This window comes from Myotis myotis, unplaced genomic scaffold, assembly GCF_014108235.1.
Source record: "Myotis myotis isolate mMyoMyo1 unplaced genomic scaffold, mMyoMyo1.p scaffold_m19_p_5, whole genome shotgun sequence".
NCBI classification, from domain to species: Eukaryota; Metazoa; Chordata; class Mammalia; order Chiroptera; family Vespertilionidae; genus Myotis; species Myotis myotis.
Genome location: NW_023416357.1, coordinates 107,982,126 through 108,001,828, shown reverse-complemented (window position 1 = coordinate 108,001,828; position 19,703 = coordinate 107,982,126). Strand labels below are relative to the sequence as shown.

General features: G+C 45.4%; 1 protein-coding gene across 1 annotated transcript in view; it reads right to left on the bottom strand.

Moving 5' to 3' along the window:
• Positions 1-19,703, bottom strand: part of USP31 (ubiquitin specific peptidase 31) — a 90,956-nt gene that overhangs the window by 49,521 nt on the left and 21,732 nt on the right. The window contains 5 exon segments of the mRNA XM_036308158.1: positions 1,196-1,340; positions 4,187-4,322; positions 4,910-5,002; positions 5,092-5,180; positions 6,357-6,494. Coding sequence (XP_036164051.1) covers positions 1,196-1,340; positions 4,187-4,322; positions 4,910-5,002; positions 5,092-5,180; positions 6,357-6,494 — 601 coding nt within the window.

The window sequence follows — 19,703 nt, the reverse complement described above, 5'->3', positions numbered from 1 at the left end:
AGTGCTTGCTTTAGGACTGGGGGTGGGGAGGGAAAAGGGGGAAAGGGGTTATTGGGGAAACAAAGGGGAAGCTATTGAGACAGAAGATGGGGAAATAAATTATCAGCAAACAACAGGTAAAGTTTAAAGCATGCGACATGTTTGTGTCAGATTTCTTAAAAGTAAGTATCAAGAGAAGGTTTCTACATTAAAGGTATTAGAATTTAGAAATTGAGCATCAGATTTGGTGAGCATAATACAAAAAAAAATTTACAGTAATACATAAATAAATAACTTGACTGCTGTAATAAGATGCCAAAGTGGCCACTTAAGGGAGAAAGTAGTCTCAGAAATGTTAGGAATTAAGGTAATATCCTTGCCTAAAGCAGTAAGAACTGTCCTCTTCTAGGAAAATATGTTACCATAAAATTTGTAATATTACTAGAGGCCCAGTGCACGAAATTCGTGCACGGGTAGGGTCCCTAGGCCTGGCCAGCGATCAGGACCAATTGGGACCTTCTGGCTGCCAGCCAGGGCCTTCCTTCATTCCGAGCTGGCCCCTGGTCGTCAGCGCACATCATAGCAAGCGATCAAACGCCCGGTCTCCCGGCTGAACTCCCAAGGGGATAATTTGCATATTAACCCTTTATACATAGATTAGTGGCCCATTGCACAAAGATTCATGCAATAGGCCTTCCTCCCCCTGGCTGCCGGCACTGGTTTTCCTCCAGCACCCAGGACCCAGGCCTTTGGTCCAGCCACACCAGCAAGGCTTGGCTTCTCTGCTCAGGCTGCTCCCAGCCCCTCCTTTTTTCCCCCCAGCTCCTCCAGCGGAGCCCAGGGCGGGCTGGAAGCTTGGCTTCCTCTGTTGCCGGGTGTAACTCAAGCCTCCTGCTCACTCCAGCTCTGTGGCCACTGCCATCTTCAGTCGTCTTCAGTCTTCACTCCGCGCCTGCATATGCAAATTAACCACCAACTTTGTTGGGCTAATTTGCATAGTCACTCTGATTGGTGGGTATAGTGGAGTGGCGGAGTGACAGAGTGGTGGTTAATTTGCATGTTTCTCTTTTATTAGTATAAATTTAAAAAAATGTGTTATGTGTATTTTACCATAATTTTAAAAATGATACTATCATGTCATAGACATCTGAAAAGGCAGACAGTGGTTGACCCACACAGCTATTATGTGGCATTATGGAAACATATGCTCATTTACCTCTCTGACTGAGAATTCCTTCAGGCCTGAATATTTCTGGAGTCTCAAAGGCAAAAATGCAGTCGCTTTCATGGACTGTTTCCAGGTCATCTGTGTCACAAAAGGAACGATGGAACCCATCATAGTACATTTCTGTTAACACAATCTAAAAACGGGGAAAAAGCAAACAACAGAATAAGCAGGAAGTCAATATGAATGGATCTCCTAATTCCCCATGAACTTCCCCAGACCATCAGGACCTAACCGGTGAGGCCTCTGACACATCACAGGGCCCACATTATTTGCCTTTAATAAGAGAATCTTGGAAGCACAGGATCCCCTGTCACTGAAGAGCAATGTACTTTGCTTTCAGAATGTGATGGCACTAAATCCAGAGTTCCTCTGAGTTCTGGTGGAGAAGAGACCCAGGAGATGAGAGTTACCCATTTCACAGGGGAAGAAACTAGAGAAGGCAGTCACCTGCCTGAGGTTATACAAGTATTCAATCTCTGACAATGACAGAGTCCACATCTGGCTCCAAGACTGACTCCTACATCATTAAATTTTCTTCTTTCCAGGTTTAAAAAATGTCAAATAACCATCAATATTTGTATTAGGGAAAAATTTAAATCAACTCAAATGTCCAACAAGAGGAACTAGTTAAATATATTATAGCCCAGTGGTCGGCAAACCGCGGCTCACGAGCCACATGCGGCTCTTTGGCCCCTTGAGTGTGGCTCTTGCACGCGCGGGCGCGCACGTACAGTGCGATTGAAACTTCGAGGCCCATGCACAGAAGTCGGGTTTCGGCCTGGGCGAGTCTATTTGAAGAAGTGGCGTTAGAAGAAGTGGGGGGTGTCGGTCGGTCGGATGACGGGAGACGCGGCGCAGGTGGGCCGCAGGATACGCAGTGCGGGGGAGGCACATGCGATTCATGCACGGGTTGAGTGAGCCAGTCAGTCAGCAGTCTCATTGTGCAGTGGTTAGTGCTAGTCGCGTCCGCAAATCGCACGCGGGTAACAAAAGTACCTACTCGAAGCATAAAGTTACTTGTATTTTTCCAACCAGTTCCAAATCCTACAGGTATTTTTGTCATCAATTTAAGAATTGTAATTCTTTTGTGTTGGTGGCTTTATTATTATAAAATGAAACATTTTTTTAGGTGTCCTGTTTGACATGGCTACAAAGAAGCAGCAAAGAAAAATGGAAGATGAAAACCATGAATTTAAAGTTGAGTTTAAAGTTGAATGTACCTACCTATATAGTTTAAGTTTTAAAAATTTGGCTCTCAAAAGAAATTTCAATCGTTGGACTGTTGATATTTGGCTCTGTTGTCTAATGAGTTTGCCGACCACTGTTATAGCCCTACTGGAATTAGAAGGCTATTACAAAGAATGAGCTATAAATAACTGCATTAACATGAAAAAATCTCCTAAGTAAATAAGAAGGTAAAGAACAATGAGTTCATTTTTATAAAACGATAAATGTAGTATATGCACAGGAAAAAACAGGAATGAATTTATAGCATAATGTTAAAGTTAGTAACCCCTAGTTCTCAGATACTTTATATGAGATAAGTTTTGTTTCTGAAATGGCTGAGTATTGCACAGTAACACAGAAAAACAAAAGATGGTAAACAATGGCGACATTCAGGGCTCTGTTACATGCTCAGCAGCACTGTCTAGTGGAAAAGCACTGGATGGGGCATGAGGAGGTTCCAGTCCCGGCCTGTCACCAACCAGCCCTGTGACCTTGAACAAGTCACATGGTTTTTCTGAGCCTCCTTCCAATGAAGGGTTTGGACTGGACCCCTTCAGTTTCCTTTACGAACACAAACATAATGAGTCTATGAGGTGAAGGGGGGTGGTGGCTAAGTCCACAAACAGTCCAAGGAAAATACTCCTGACCTATGTTCTGTATATGATTTTAATGACCACATTGTTTTTCTGCAGGCGAACATGTAATCATAAGTCACTTTCTCCGGCAAGAACAATGAGGTCAAAAAAAACTTGTAATTCTATCACTCATTCAAACCACATGCAAAAAGAACCAGACAGGACTGGGAGTTGTAAAGAAACAAAAGATTTGCCTGGACACACACCTACGCCTCCCTCCTCTCTGCCTTTCCCCTTATCCTGAAGGAAAAAAGCAAATCAATGTGCTCTTAAGTATAAGGAAAAATGTGAACACTTTATGAACGTGCCAGTACCGGTCTACGAAAATGTGTGATATTTGCTTCTTAGGGCAGCACTACTATGTTTTACTGTGATGACTTCCGAAATGAGGCTGTCTGCAGCCCAAGTACGTAACAGCTTTCCTATGCGAGTATGGCAGCTTCCAGAAGTGATCTAGGGAGCAGCTACTCAGTCACTGACTCATCTTTCCTTAGTAAACCCCATTAGGGAATGTTTTTCCAAATAAAATCATAACAGTGAACTGAATAAAGAATGTGTGCAAAAATATGTCACGCCACAAACAGGCCAAACATATTTTGGACCAATTAAAATACAAAAAATTTACCCAAAAATGAAAGGGATGCACAACTTCCTTTTTCTTATCTAAACAAGGTAAGAGACTGGTCCAGCTCTAACCAGAGAACAAACAGAACTGAGCATCTATGTGCAGGAACTAGCCAGACGCCCATTCTAATCACGTGATGGCAAGGGGTTATCAAGAGCCACTGCTCAGGCTCTCTAAGCCTCTTTGGCTTTCAAATACCACAGGGATGTTCTTCCCACTAAGCCTCCATCCGGATGATTCAAGAGGGTTAAGTAATTATACATAAAGTCACAGCCTTTCCTTTTAAAAATGTATACACAATTAAAGAAACATGAAAAGGTTTTATTGTACATTTTTCTCCTCTGGGTCTTAATTCCCCTTTTGTTCACCACAGAAACAACTGGTTTGACACTTCTATCTAACTATACTTGGCAGAGAACTGTTAAAAAATTCCAGAACAGAAAGCCACCCCTTCGGGGCTCCCTGTGCAGTCAGTGTGAGCAGGCAGACTACCTGGTCAGTGGGGATCTTTGTTTCCAGAGACACTGCTTCCCGAAGTCTGGCGACAGTCCCCGACAGAGGCACAGCCACGCCAATCCGCATGCAGTGAGAACACTTTCCTTGGTACACTACGGTGACATAGAGAGGCCTGTACAGATCAAAGTCAGATCTTCTTATTAGTTGCTTATTTCAACTAAAATATAGAAGCAAGACAAACCTGATTGGAAATCAATGTAAAACTGAAGCTAACCCACACCTTTATTTAGAAGTCAATAGAAAAACTCATTTGGGCCTAAGTAAAACTCTCAAACAATAATTAAGAGGTCTCTGGAAAAGGTAAGCTTCAAAAAACAACAGTATAACATATCAATACTTGGTTCTGTGCTTTGTGTTTCCCTTAAAACGGTGTAACTCCTGGAAATTTTGAGAAACAGTTCAAATAAAGCAATTAACTAAAAGTGCAATGTGAGGGCCCTAAAGAATCTAGAAGGCATTAAACAACCTTTCCCTTTCCCCACGCTGTGGATGGATGACCAAGTGGACAGACACACCTGTCCCATGCACCCTGCAAACTCAGAAAGGCATTCATAAATTTCTGTAAGGTTTTAATAATGCTTGTATGTAACGTATCATTAATCCCATTACTTGTCTAAATAAGAAGACCTACTGGGAGCCTACAAAGGAAAAGGAACACAGAGGAATGTGCCACCTTAATTTTATTAAATCTGTTCTTACCTTGTGTAGGGCAGAGGGATTGGCAAAGAAATGCAGAGGAAAGGGTCAAAAGTGTTGCTCTGCTTCTGACAATGAGGACATGTCAGGGAGGATCTTCAAAAAACAAAATGTAAGACACCCACATTAAGATCACCTACAACCACAGAAGCAGGCAACATAAAGGAAATTTAATTTGCTCATACCTGTATTGGGCTTGAAAAAGTTCTTGTACAAAAGTGCTACAGACTGGAAAAGATGGTCCCTCAGGCATCATATCAGACTCTGATGGTGGCTTAAAACAAGAAAGTACAATTTCACAGGCTGAAAGTACCAATTATTGACTGAAGATGACTCTGAAAGTGTCATAAATGTCCCTGACTTCTTATACAAGCTATGCATCAGGTCCAGATGTTCCAGTGAAAGGTATCTGCTAAAGGAACCAGAACATAGCAGCCGGGCCATGGGTCACAAGAACTCATCTCTTCACAGGCTCTCCCACACATCTCCGTCTCTCCACCCCATCCAGGCAGTTCCTCCCTAGGACACTCCAATCTCCCTCCAACTCTCGATGTCCTGCTCTAACCTCTTCCAGGAAATTAATCCCAACCACTAAGTTCTCTAGCACATACTAGCTGCTGATTTTGGTGCTTAATCACTCTCCTTCATATTTCACTAACCTTTCCATGTCTCTCCACTAACAGTCACTGAGTAGAGAGCACTGTAGAGGGCTGTAGGGTACAAAAATAAGACACAGAGCCTGACTCTGACTTCATCTCCATCTGGTGGGGGAGAGAGTCAGCTACAAGCATAGAGTCCTATGACAGAACAGTGTTCAGGCATGAAAGGACCTTGAATTAAAATAATTTAACAGCTTACCAAAACAAGAAACTTAAATTTTGAGGTACTGAGCAGAATTATCAAAAACTTTAAAAGCTGCAAGAGAAAGGCAACTCTTTATCTTAATTACTTCCATTATAAAAGTCATAACGTTACCCGTCATAGTAAGGCTACATGCATGAAAACAGGATAAATCACTCTTTCTCAGTATGAATATTCTGGCAGTTCAGTTCCTACACGTGAGTCCAATCCTAACAACAGACATCACACATTTCCTGTTTGACTGTGTCCATTCCAGTGACCTACAGGCTATGGGTCTCACTGGACTAGAAGGCAGGTGTTTGCTTTAATAACAGTTTAGTGAGAAGGAACCACCTAATTTTAGTCTAAGAGGCAAATGTGTCCCCTCTCATTAGACTGTAAGCTCCTGGGACAGTGCCTCTGGCATCTCACACTCCCAACACAGTAGTCAATGTGGAGAAACCCTCTAAGTATCCATGGATTTTATACTCACCTAGCGCTTACACAATGTCACTACAGTAAGTAAGTGCAAACTGCAAGGGCTCCTGAGAGGTTTGGGAGAATGGACCCTGGGCTTCCACTCCCTGGCTGCTGGGCGGGGCACCCTCACCTTCACAGGAGGCTGGCCGCTCTGCTTCACAGCATGATTGAGGTCTTCATGAACTCGGTCCAAAAGCCACAACAGAAACTCCTGGGCATCGTGCTGGGAGTTCCCCCGGTACTGCAGTGCATTCTTTGACACAATACTCTAGAAAGGTACATAAACCAGCACGAAGAGCGTGAGTCCTGGCTCTATGATAAACTGCTCATAATCCCAAAGAGGGATGGATGCAAGCTCTCAAGGGTTGTAGAGGACTTCCCAGAAAGACCAATGTAAAAACAGGTGCTAAAAACAACAGAAAGACAGGTACTCAATGTAAAACCCACCCCAGGAACATGCATCAAAGACTTCAATGTGCCTACCCAGGAATCCCACTTTTAGGAATATAGCTAAAGGAAACCATCAAAATAGTCACGACATCTAAGAGGATATTCACTCATCAGACCTTTTAATAGCAAAAAACAGGTGATAACTTGAACATCTTAAAAACAAGAAGTTTTACAATTACCATATTGTTACTTTGTACACCTGAAACCACCAAAATGTTATGTCAATTACACTTTAGTAAAAAAAAGAGAATTGGTTACCTAAGTAACCGAAGTATAAAATAAACAAGTCTACATCACATAAACATTGAGTAAATACATGGGAGGCAGAGACGGATCTTAGAATTCCAAATAATTTATGTCACTAATGCCCCTCTAGGAGTTGGACCTTGAGAATGGGCTATGATAGTGACTTGCTTTCAAAGACTTGAATATGGGAGAGGATAGCCAGGGAAAGGCTGCAGCTGAACTGAATGAGTGAGATCATGGGCTCTGGAGCATGTAGCCTCGGTTCAAATCTCTGTCCCGCCTCTTATTTTGTGTGAGGTCTGGGCTAACTCCCCTCCAAAGTGAAAAGGACAATAATGATTTAGTGTGATGGTTCAGTGAGGACACATGCAAAACATTTCACATGTAAATGAGTAATTAAGCACTCAAATTTTAACAATGAATATTGGACTTGTAAAGTAGGGAGACAACTACACAAAGCAAGAGCAGTTCGGAGACAAATGAAATGAGGAGGCATGAGATACTGAGGGTCTAAGCCAGCGGTTCTCAACCTGTGGGTCATGACCCCTTTGGGGGTCGAACGACCCTTTCACAGGGGTCGCCTAAGGCCACCGGAAAACACATATATAATTACATATTGTTTTTGTGATTAAACACTATGCTTTAATTACGTTCAATTTGTAACAATGAAATTGGGGGTCACCACAACATGAGGAACTGTATTAAAGGGTCACGGCATTAGGAAGGTTGAGAACCACTGGTAAGCTAAAGCAGTGAGGGCAGAAATGTGAGGCCAAGTCTGAGAGATTTCGAAATTGACGCAGTAGATCAACAGAATTTGTGAGCTAATGGATGTGGAAAGTGAGGAAGGAGGCATTAGTGTCACCCAGGTGTCTTATCTGGATGATGCTCAACTGGTGGTACTTTCCTCAAGACAAAATAAAAAAGGAAGAAGTCTGGGAAAGAGGGTGATGAGTTCCCTTTCGAATCCACTGCACTTGCAGTTCTATGGAACCTCCCAGTAGAAGTATCTGGTGAACAAGTGAAAAATACAGATCTGGGCTCCATGGAAGTCTGTGCTAAGGACAAGACTTGGAAATCAACAGATCAGTGGTAGTTAAAACCATGAGTACATCTGATCACTCAGACATACTCATGACATGGCACCCAGAGGACAGCTATATTTAGAAGCCCTCAAAGGAGACCAAAAAAGTCAGCAAAGATGTGGCAAAAAAAATCAGGAGACTGGAGACCCAAGAGTCAAGAGAAGAGAGTCATGCACAAAGTGGCCAATAGTATTCAAAGTTGAAGAATGATAAAGTAAGCCAAAGAAATAAAAGCTGTCCATTGTATTTTTCCAATAAAGATAATGATAACAGAGATTTTAAAGGGATAGATTTTTAATTTGATTATGAAAAAGAAGCATCACAACTTGATGGTCAATTACTAGTAGATATCAATGAAACATAAAGATGACTTACAAAGATTCCAATTTAGGGAGGAAAAACTCAAAAGGACAAAAATGAGAGTATATTGAGGTGTCACGGGCAAAACTTACTACTGAATGAAGTGAGCAAGGGAAAGGAAGGACCCTGAAGACCAACAAGGATGCCCCCTGGATGCCATCTCGGAAAGCAGTACACAAAGGAGATGGCTATACGCACCCGGAGTTCACTCAGTGTGGGGGGAACCTCCCCCTGAGGCCAGGTGCCACCCAATCACCAAATCCAATTTCTTCTTTCTCAGCCCTCACCTACTCAATCTCCCTGTAGCAGTTTCTACACTTGATATCTTCCTTAATTTTGAAATGACTTGGTTTGTGGCCTTATGTTCTCCTTTAGGAGAATCAAAACCAGAGCCATTGGTATGGACAATGGAAGAGGGTGAGCTACCAAAGAATGAGAAGATTTCCTAGTAAAGGAAAAACATCAGCACTAGCCACTGACTCAGGATGGAAGAGAAACAGGTGACTGGTGGCACTAGATTTCGGGAGACACCACGTTTTTAGTGTCTGACTTAGGTGGACAATGACGTCAGGAACAGCAGAAGACTGCAGCGCTTCGGCAGGATCCCAAGTGAGGTTAAGTGTGGTGCTCAGGAAAGACACCTACCTGAGCTGGAAGTTAAATCAGAGAAGCATACACCTATCCCGAGAGCATACAGGCAATAACCCAGCCAGGGCAGAATCTTGAAGAATGCCAGCATAGAAGGTACAAGTCACAGAAAAGAAGCCAAGAAGATAAGAGAGTGGCAGAACACAGGCAGAGGGAGGAGAAACCTCCAGGGGATGGAAGCAACAATGTAAACTTCTGCAGAAAAGTCAAGACAGGCACTGAGACAGGGCCTTTGGAATAGCAAATCAAGAGGTTGACTGCCTGTGCAATTTCAGTGAAGCAGACAGAGAGGGTGAAAGACCACTCCAAGAAGCCTCGTTATAAAAGGCAGGAGAAAAGATGCTGTGACTACCTACAGGGGGGCCTGACTGACACAGCAGAGGCACTTATATGGTGAGGGTAGATGCTAACAGAAAGCAGACACCTGAAGAAAAGCGATGCTTTTTCTTTTTCTTTTTCTTTCTTTTTTTTTTTATTGGTTTTAGAGAGAGAGAATAGGAGAGAAACTTCAATGTGAGAAACATCAATCAGTTGCTTCCTGCACACGCTCTGACCAGGGATCCAAACCTGCAATCCAGGGATGTGCCCCGACCAGGAATCAAACATGCCACCTTTTGGTGTGTGGGACAACCCACCAACCGAGCCGCCTGGCTAAGACACGAAAGACGATTCTTCAGTAAGGGGAGAAGAAGGGTTTCAGAATAGGTAAACTGCCTTAAAAAGGAGGTGGGAGAGACAGAAACGGAGGTAAGACTATGTAATGGTTCAGAGAAGTTACAGACAGGAAGGTGGGAAGTTTGATTTGTATTGTTTGTTTGTGGAGGAAGCGGAGGACAACTGCCAAGAGGAAGTCTTGGGTACAGCAAGGGTAGAAACAAGGATCATGGCACACGGCGGGGTACACAAGTTGCCAGAAGCATGGCCAGCTTCTGCTTGGGACCCTCTCATCTACTTCCAGTGAGGGAGCAGGGAAGTCCTCAGCATCTGCATCCCAAGAAACAGATGAGCTGAAACTCAGTGCTTCATTATGTGTCAGAGCAAATACTTATGGACAGTGTCATCAGATTTCAGGGTGGAGACAATATTAAGTTCTTTATCAGGCTTGCATTCAACTTGATTTATGCGTCCTGCCACTATCACCTCAACTCACCCAGCATTTTCCCACCAATCACTGTGTCCCAGGCGCTGTGCTCAAGCCGCTCAGCAGGATTGTTGTTGGGCGCGGTTAAACAGGCCATGGGGACTTCCACCACCCTCTGCAACTGGGGCAAAACTGCTCTGGGTCAACCTCGCCCTCCATCACTACATCACAAACTGAAGGGAAGTTTACAGAAGACCTCACTGAACATACACAACACAGGCTCCTCTTTCTGCCCCTTCACAATGGTGACATCGTCCTGCTGCAGATACCCAAGGGGCTTTCCTTTAGCCCCAGGCAAAGCAAATTATAAGATAATCTAATAACCACCCTTAGTATGTTATAGGACAGTGGTCGGCAAGCTGCGGCTGGCGAGCGACATGCGGCTCTTTGGCCCCTTGAGTGTGGCTCTTCCACAAAATACCGACTTCTGCGCATGGGCCACAAAGTTTCAATCGCACTGTACGTGCGCGCCCGCACGTGGTATTTTGTGGAAGAGCCACACTCAAGGGGCCAAAGAGCCGCATGTGGCTCACGAGCCGCAGTTTGCCGACCACTGTTATAGGAGAAAGAAAAGTAGTGGGAGTCAAGAAACCACAGGGAGCCCGGCCAGTGTGGCTCAGTTGGTTTAATGTAGTCCCATGCACCAGGAGATCACTGGTTTGATTCCTGGTCAGGGCATGTGCCCAGGTTGCGGCTTGGTCTCCAGTAGGGGGTGTGCAGGAGGGCAGCCGATTGATGCTTCTCTTCCTCTCTTTCTCCCTCCCCCTCTCTAAAATCAATAAGAAGATATCTAATTTTTTTTAAAAGACAGTCACAAAATGTTGGATGTTTTATTAAAAAAAAAGAGAAAAAAAAATGAGTTATTTCTGGTACGGAGTTCCTTGACCTTTATAGACACAAAGGCCTACCACAGGGTAACTCAAATCGAGATATCCCTGTAGCCAAGTTCTCATGAACCAAATTCAGGAACTAAACAGATGTGGAAAGCAAGAGCAATGTGCACTGTTGTAAAACTAACTTTGGACATTAAACAAACTTGCATGCACCACAAAGACCTGGTGACAGAAATTCACTGCTTGGAATATAGACCAGGAAAAGGCATATATCTTGTCTAAAAGGGTTGACAAAGGATTACTCCATTTCAAGAAATTATAACTAAGGGTGGGAGTATGGTCAAGAGCATTAGAGCCGGGATAAAAGGATGAAATATAAAAAAGAAACTACAACAAGTGGTTCAGTGAGATGATCAAGGAGCAAAGACTTCCCAACAGATCATAAAGCTGTACAGGCACAAAACAGAGCAACAAGAGAAGACCCCCAAGTATGTGACAGTGGTTGGAAGTTTCCACTAGAAATACAATAGAAACACAAAGACTGGGTCCTGAACACCTGAGTTCAAGTCTTCTTTCCACTTTTTACTTAGCATTTCTCTGAGCCCTGGTTATCTTTTCTGCAAAATGGTGATGGTAATATTTTTCTAAAAAGATTATTGTGGCACTCTAATCATAAAGCATTTCATAAATTCTAAAACTCTATATGGCTGCTGTTACATAACTTTCAAAAGTCAAGAGTAAAGAAAGGAATTACCCTATGGTGCTGTAGGGTACCATATTTGGAAAATCCCAAAGAGAAAGCAAAGGAGAAAATACCTAAAGCTTTGTCTCCTGACTCTTGGTTACACATTAGAATTATCTGGGAAATTTTTAAAAATAAAAACCATGTCCTGGCAGCAGATCCAGGTCTATGGTGGGATCTGATCACCGCTCATCTTTTATCAAGTGTGATTCTTTTTTTTTTTAACAATTCAAATGGGAAGCCAAGACGGAGAAAGAACATGGCCACACCAGAAAAGCTCTGCAGCTTCACTTCTAAAAGCACTGACATTTAGGAGAGGCTCTTTGGTCCTCACTGGACTACCATCACTTATCACACTGTATTTTATTCATATCAGGAAATACAATATCATATCTGCCTCCACCACTGTACAGGGATAGGGATATTCTCAATATTATCTGCCCCCCACCCCGACACACACACACCTAACAAATGCAATACTTGACACAAAGATAACAATTACAGTTAATATTTGAGTGCTTATAATGTATCAGGCATTACACTAATTGTTTATAGGTGTTATTTCCTATAAAATCAATCCCTTGAAAATTCCCTATGCTGTAAATGCCATTATTATTACTATTTACAGATAAAAAAAATTCGGACTCAGAGAAGTGAACTAACTTGTCCAAAGTTACCAATATTCTTCAACCTCATCTTATGGAAACAGCCTTCAAACCATTTTGTCAATAATCCTTCCTTCATAAATGATTTCCTTCCCTTATACAACTCAGGAGCACACAGGACTTGAGGGTCTTCATGCTGAGTGTCAGTTTTGCATGCAGACACAAACTACAGTTGCACCAGGCCTGAGACTTCTGGGAATTTATTTGCTTTTAAACAAATCCTTATTAATCAGTGTTCGTTTTGTTGTAATTTGCATTTTCCCTACAACTGAAATATGGCCCAGAAACAAAAATGCTGTTTATCTCACTGAGATGTTGTTATCCCAGGCCTAAAGAGGAATGCAGACTATGTCAGAAGATCAAGTTGCAGCTTGTGAAGGTTTCTGTCCTGCCAGTGTCCTGGCTGCGGTTGTGACAGAGAGCCCACAAAAGACAAGGATCTGGCTTTGGAGAACTCCGCCTGCCTCTCCTCAGCTAATGGCCAGGGGAGTGGCAGCTCTGCTGTGAGGAGGAAGCCTGTCCTGCCACAGGAGGGTCTTCTTTTGGGGCTTCTTATTTTCCAACACAATCTAAGATTCTTCCCAATACAGTAAAACAATGCCATTATAATGCCTTTTTTTTTTTTTTTTTGAGGAAGGGGAAATTTTGGCTAACAATCAATACAATCTAAAAAGCTAACACTTAGTCCTGATATAACTAAATGCTAGTCATACAGTAAGTTTAATAAGTTCAACAGTTATAAGTCAAAAAAGAAAAACTAGAAAATTCATCTAAATATCTAAGAAATTATTATATACTAGTGGCCCAGTGCAAAGATCCGTGTACATGCAAAGGACATGAATTAGAAAGTGGCCGGCGGGGCGGGACTGGGTGGGACTGGGCGAGGCTAGATGGACATGCCCTGGAGTCAACCACCTGAGGTCCCCTCCCCAGGTCAACTGTACCTGGGTGATGTCATGGCTCGAAGGATGTCTGTGGAGTGAGCAGGGTCCCTCTAGCACAGTCGTGGGCAAACTACGGCCCGTGGGCCGGATCCAGCCCGTCCGGCTATTCTATCCGGCCCACGGAGCCGAAAGAACGGAGGGTTCTCTTGCTCTCCCCTCCGCTTCACCAGCAGCAGTGTTAACATGGCAACGTCGGGAAACACGGCCGCAGCTCCTTCTTCTGAGTCCAGTTTAAGAACCCATTGTGGCCCTCGAGTCACAAAGTTTGTCCACCCCTGCTCTAGCAGGTGGGGTCCCTTGGCCTGGCCTGTGGGAATCGGGTGGAACCGGCTCTCCAACATCCCCCGAGGGGTCCCAGAGTGCAAGAGAGCATTCTGCAAAGTTGCTGTCATACAGGGTGTAGAACACAAACACAAGTGTGCAGTAAACCAGATTCAGGGCGGACAGTGCCCGAGCAACAACATAATCCATGGCCGAAGGTGGAATCGCATGGCCCCCACAAGGAATTGGGCTCCCTTTTCTCTGGTTTCGGGGTGCATCACCTGAGAACCGCTGCTGCCAAGTCACTGCAGCTCGGCAGCTCCTGTGTTGAGTGTCTGCCCCCTGGTGGTCAGTGGATGTCATAGCTACCAGTTGGACGGACACGTAGCATATTAGCCTTTTATATACATCTACACTAATAAAAGAGAAACATGCAAATCGGTGTCACTCTGCTATGCCCACCAGCCAATCAGAGCGACTATGCAAATTTACCCAACAAAGCCGGCGGTTAATTTGCATACACAGGCGTGGAGCCAAGACTAAAGGCTCCGGCCAGAGTGAACACTGAAGACTGAAGACTGAAAAGGCTTGGCTTCTCCGCTGCAGCAGGACCAAAGGCCTGGGTCCCGGGTGCCGGAAGAAAACTGGTGCCAGAGCCAGGGAAAGGAAGGCCTATTGCACGAATCTTCATGCAACAGGCTTCTAGTGTAGATAGATAGATAGATAGACAGACAGACAGACAGATAGAGATATAGATTCCTATTATGGAGTGTTATAGATGCAAGAAAATTAATTTAGAAAACATGGAGAAATAAATAAATAATACACCTAAGTGAAAAGAAGGTACAAAACTACACTATGAACATGATTTCAAACTTTCAAAATACATTTTAAATACCTTTTGTCTTGTATCCTTCTAAATATACACCAAAGCATTAGGTGTCATTATCTTAGAAGGGCAAGTTTTAGGTGATTCTTTCATCTTCACACATTTCTGTATTTTGCACATTTTCTTCCTCGGATGTTTCTGTATTTTGCACATTTTCTAAAATAAATTTGTTGATAACAATAACTAGGTGGTACTTAAGAATGATCTGATGGTAGCACACCTTGGAATTTTGGCCAAGGAACCCCAATATAATGCTCAAAAGATGGGGCTAGCAAAAATACAGCTTATTTCTAGCTGAGGCTTTGGCCCCAAATCCCAGTGAAATATGGAGCACTCCACTGAGAATTTCTTTCTTCTCTGCTAGACAGATGTAGAGAATCTTATACTACAGTTCTCTGCCCATGTGAAACCTAAACCTAAACCCAAAGCCAAAGCTTTGGACCTTATCACTAGAGGAAAAATGTGACAGCATCAAAGAAAAATGAGGAAAAGAGAGAGGGGAAAAGTAGAGTTTGTGCCTTTAAATATGATTTTATTGACTTTAGAGAGAGAGGAAGGGAGAAGGATAGATAGACACATGGATGAGAGAGAAACATTTATTGGTTGCCTCCTGCACACCCGCTACTGGATATCAAGCCTACAATCTGAGCATATGCCCTGACCAGGAATCAAACCAGTAACCTCCTGGTTCATGGATCAATGCTCAACCACTGAGCCACACCAGCCGGGCCAATCTATGTTCTTGATTGAGTGGCACTCCTCTTTGGGGTAGAATTGAAGTGATCTACACATTCTTAGAGATGGAACATGGTGGGGGAAGAAAAGGAGGGGAGGAGGCATGAGATCAGGCCTTAAACTATCCCAAAGCCAAGCATGCAAGTATTTCTTATATAATCAGTATGTGTGTGTGAACACACATGCACGTGTGCAAAGAGGCAAAGTATATAGCCTTTTGATTTTGAATCTATTGGTATTTGATGATAACTCTAAAATGTTTTTGACTAAACAGCTAATTTTATACAGGGATCCAAAATATTCTGGAAATAATCTTGATTTAAAGCATATATAAATTATGAGTTCATAGTGCCATAAACCCAGAGTACTCTCAATAAAGTTTAACTGGCTGGAGATGCAAGGCCCAGGCCTGCCATACCACTCTTCTCCACACCCGATGCTGTGCATGTCTGAGAGTAAGCCAGACTGACTCCTAAGCCATACACAGAGGCGGTCTCCAAATCCATCCTGGTCTCTGCTGGTTCTCCCAACCCTCACAAGAATCAGATCACATATAAACAGGTGCAAGTCTCCAGCTTCAGGCTTTTCCCAGCAAAGAACAATTTAAAAGCTTCCTAGCTTTGGCCTGGCCTGGCCTGCCCCAATCTTGACCAATTCTAGCTAGTCCAAGCCTTGGTCGTCTGCCTGCAGAACGTGAAGGCTAAATGGAAGAGTGTATGAATACATAGAGAACAGAGAATTCTGTGTAATCAAAACTAGGGTAATTCCCTGAATTGCTGAACTATTACCATCGTATATGTGTACTTCTACTTTAAAGAACAGATAAAGCTGCCCTACCTCATTATCAACAAGGAAATGCAATTTAAAACAAAACGTGATTTTCCACTTATCAACGTAAAGATGCCTATTCTGCAACAGAGGGTACAACAGACATTCTTACACACTGCTCATGGCACAATCCTGTAAAATCAGGTAACAAATATGACTTAAGAACCTTCAAAATAAGGCCTGGCTGAAACAGCTTAGTTGGAAGAGTGTTAGACTGAAGAACCTTCAAAACAGATAATCACTGACCCAGGAATTTCACTTCTATATATACTAAAATATAGCCTAAACTAATTGTAGTTATCTTACTGACTTTAATAACTCATTTATATCATGGATAATAAACATTTTCTGCTCATAAAAATGAAAGCTTTATGTAAAATATACATTCATGCAACCAGAAACCATTAAATAGGTTATCATGCTATCAAACAATGACCTGAAGATTTTCTTGACAAAAATTCCTCATGATACCATCCTATCTAATAATAGAGAAACATGGTAATTAATCATAACTTCACTACCCTTCCCATTGGCTAATCAGCGAGATATGCAAATTAACTGCCAACCAAGATGGCGGCCGGCAGCCAGGCAACTGACGTGAACAGGAGGCTTGCTTGCTCCAGTGAAAGAGGGAGCCAAGGTTCCCTGCCTGCTAATGCTGGGCTCTGAGCTTGCACTCTAAGAAACTATGTTGCAATTATAGAAGCTAAACAAACCCCAGAAACGTGCTTTCAGCCGTCAGAGCTGGAGTTGCAACAGAGTTTCAATTATAGAAGCCAAACAAACCCAGATACCTGCTTTCAGTAGCCGAGGTCTCAGAGCTGGAGCCGAGCCTCAGAGCTAAAGCCGGCTCTCAGCTCCAGTGACAGCCATAGAAGGTAAATAAATCCCAGAATAATAAAAAAAAAAGAAAGTAAAGAAAAAAAGGAGAGGTTGGGAGCTTCAGTCACCCCCCAGCCTGAAAACGGCCCTCAGCCCCTCACCCAGACTGGCCAGGCACGCCAGTGGGGACCCCCACCCTGAAGGGGGTGCGACCAGCTCCAAACAGCCATCATCCCCTCATCCAGGCTGGCCAGGCACCCAAGCGGGACCTCCACTCTGATCAGGGACACCCTTCAGGGCAAACCAGCCGCCCCCACCTGTGCACCAGGCCTCTATCCTATATAGTAACAGGGTAATATGCAAACTGACCCTAACAGCAGAACCACTGGAAATGACTGGTCACTATGACACACACTGACCACCAGGGGGCAGACGTTCAATGCAGGAGCTGCCCCCTGGTGGTCAGGGCGCTCTTACATGGGAGGAGCTCTGTTCAGCCACAAGCCAGGCTGATGGCTGCCAGTACAGCGGTGGTGGTGGGAGCCTCTCCTGCCTCTTCAGCAGCGCTAAGGATGTCCGACTGCAGTTTAGCCTGCTCCCTGCTGGCAAGTGGACATTCCCCTAGGGCTGCCGGGCTGCCAGAGGGATGTCTGATTGCCATCTTAGGCCCAATACCCCGGGGAGCGGGCCTAAGCCAGCAGGTGGTCATCCCCTGAGGGGTCCCAGACTGCGAGAGGGCACAGGCCGGGCTGAGGGACCACCCCCCGCCCCGAGTGCACAAATTTTTGTGCACCGGGCCTCTAGTCCTATCTAATAAAAGAGAAACATGGTAATTAGCCGTACCTCCACTACCCTTCCCATTGCCTAATCAGAGTGATATGCAAATTAACTGCCAGCCAAGATGGTGGCCAGCAGCCAGGCTACTGACGCGAACAGGAGGCTTGCTTGCTCCAGTGATGGAGGAAGCCAGGTTCCCCGCCTGCCGCTGCTGGGCTCTGAGCTGCAACTCTAAGAAACATTGTTACAAATATAGAAGCTAAACAAAACCCCAGAAACCTGCTTTCAGTCAGCTGGGATCTCAGAGCTGGAGTCGCAACAAAGTTTCAAATACAGAAGGTAAACAAAGCACAGAAACCTGCTTTCAGCAGCAGAGGTCTGAGCTAAAGCCGGCTCTCAGCTCCAGTGACAGCCATAGAAGGTAAATAAATTCCAGAATAAAAAAAAAGAAAAGAAAAAAAGGAGCAGTTGGGAGCTTCAGTCACCCCCCAGCCTGAAAACAGCCCTCAGCCCCTCACCCAGACTGGCCAGGCACCCCAGTGGGGACCCCCACCCTGAAGGGGGTGTGACCAGCTGCAAACAGCCATCATCCCCTCACCCAGGCTGGCCAGGCACCCCAGTGGGGACCCCCACCCTGATCCAGGACACCCTTCAGGGCAAACCAGCCGGCCTCCACCCATGCACCAGGCCTCTATCCTATATAGTAAAAGGGTAATATGCCTCCCAGCACTAGGATCAGCGGAGCAGCGAGGCCTCCTAGCCTGGGATCAGCAAACCCACAAGGCCTCCCGAACCCGGGATCAGCAGAGCCGTGAGGCCTCCCAGCACTGGGATCAGCGGAGCCGTGAGGCCTCCTGGTCCCTGGAGCAGCGTGACAAGAGTGTAGCACCCAAACCCCCTGATCGCCCTGCGGCTCTGTGTGTGACAGGGGGCAGGGCCACAACCTCCCTATCCGCTCTGCTCTGTTCATGACAGAGGAAGGTGCCCCAACCCCCTGATCGGCCCTGCTCTGTGCCTGATAGGGGGGAAGCTCCCCAATCCCCTGATTGGCCCTGCTCCGTGTGTGACAGGGTGCGGCGCCCCAACCCCCCCATGGGCCCTGCTCTGTGTGTGATGGGGTAGAGCCGCAACCTCCCCATCGGCCCTGCCCTGAGTGTGACAGTGGCGGCGCCCCAACCCCCTGATCGGCCATGCTCTGTGGGTGACAGGGGGCAGCGCCCCAACCTCCCCATCAACCCTGCCTTGAGTGTGACAGGGGGCAGCGCCCCAACCCCCCAATCGGCCCTACCCTGAGCGTGACTGAAGGTGGCATCACAACCCCCTGATCGGCTCTGTGTGTGACAGGGGGGAGCTCCCCAACCTCCTGATCGGCCCTGCTCTGTGTGTGACGGGGGGAGCTCCCCAACCCCCTGATCGGCTCTGCTCTGTGTGTGACAGGGTACGGAGCCCCAACCCCCCTGATGGGCCCTGCTCTGTGCGTGACGGGGCAGCGCCGCAACCTCCCCATCGACCCTGCCTTGAGTGTGACAGGGGGCAGCGCCCCAACCCCCCAATCGGCCCTACCCTGAGCGTGACTGAGGGTGGCATTGCAACCTCCTGATCCGCCATGCTCTGTGCATGACAGGGGGCAGCGCTCCAACTCCCCAATTGGCCCTGCTCTGAGCCCGACCAGGAGCTGCGGGGCAGGCACCTAGGGACTGGGTCTGCCCTCTGCCACCCGGGAGTGAGCCTAAGCCAGCAGGTCGTTATCTCCTGAGGGGTCCCAGACTGTGAGAGGGCACAAGTGGGGCTGAGGGACACCCCCCCATGCCAGTGCACAAATTTTTGTGCACTGGGCCTCTAGTCCTATATAATAAAAGAGAAACATGTAAATTGACCATCCCTCTGCTACGCTCACCAGCCAATCAGGAGTGAGCATGCAAATTAACCCGATAAAGATGGCAGGTTAATGTGCATACACAGGCACCGGGCGGAGAGCAGAGCAGAGAGTCAGCGGAGAGTGGAGCAGCTTGGGGAAATTGGCTCCCCAAGCCACAAGACAAAGAGCAGAG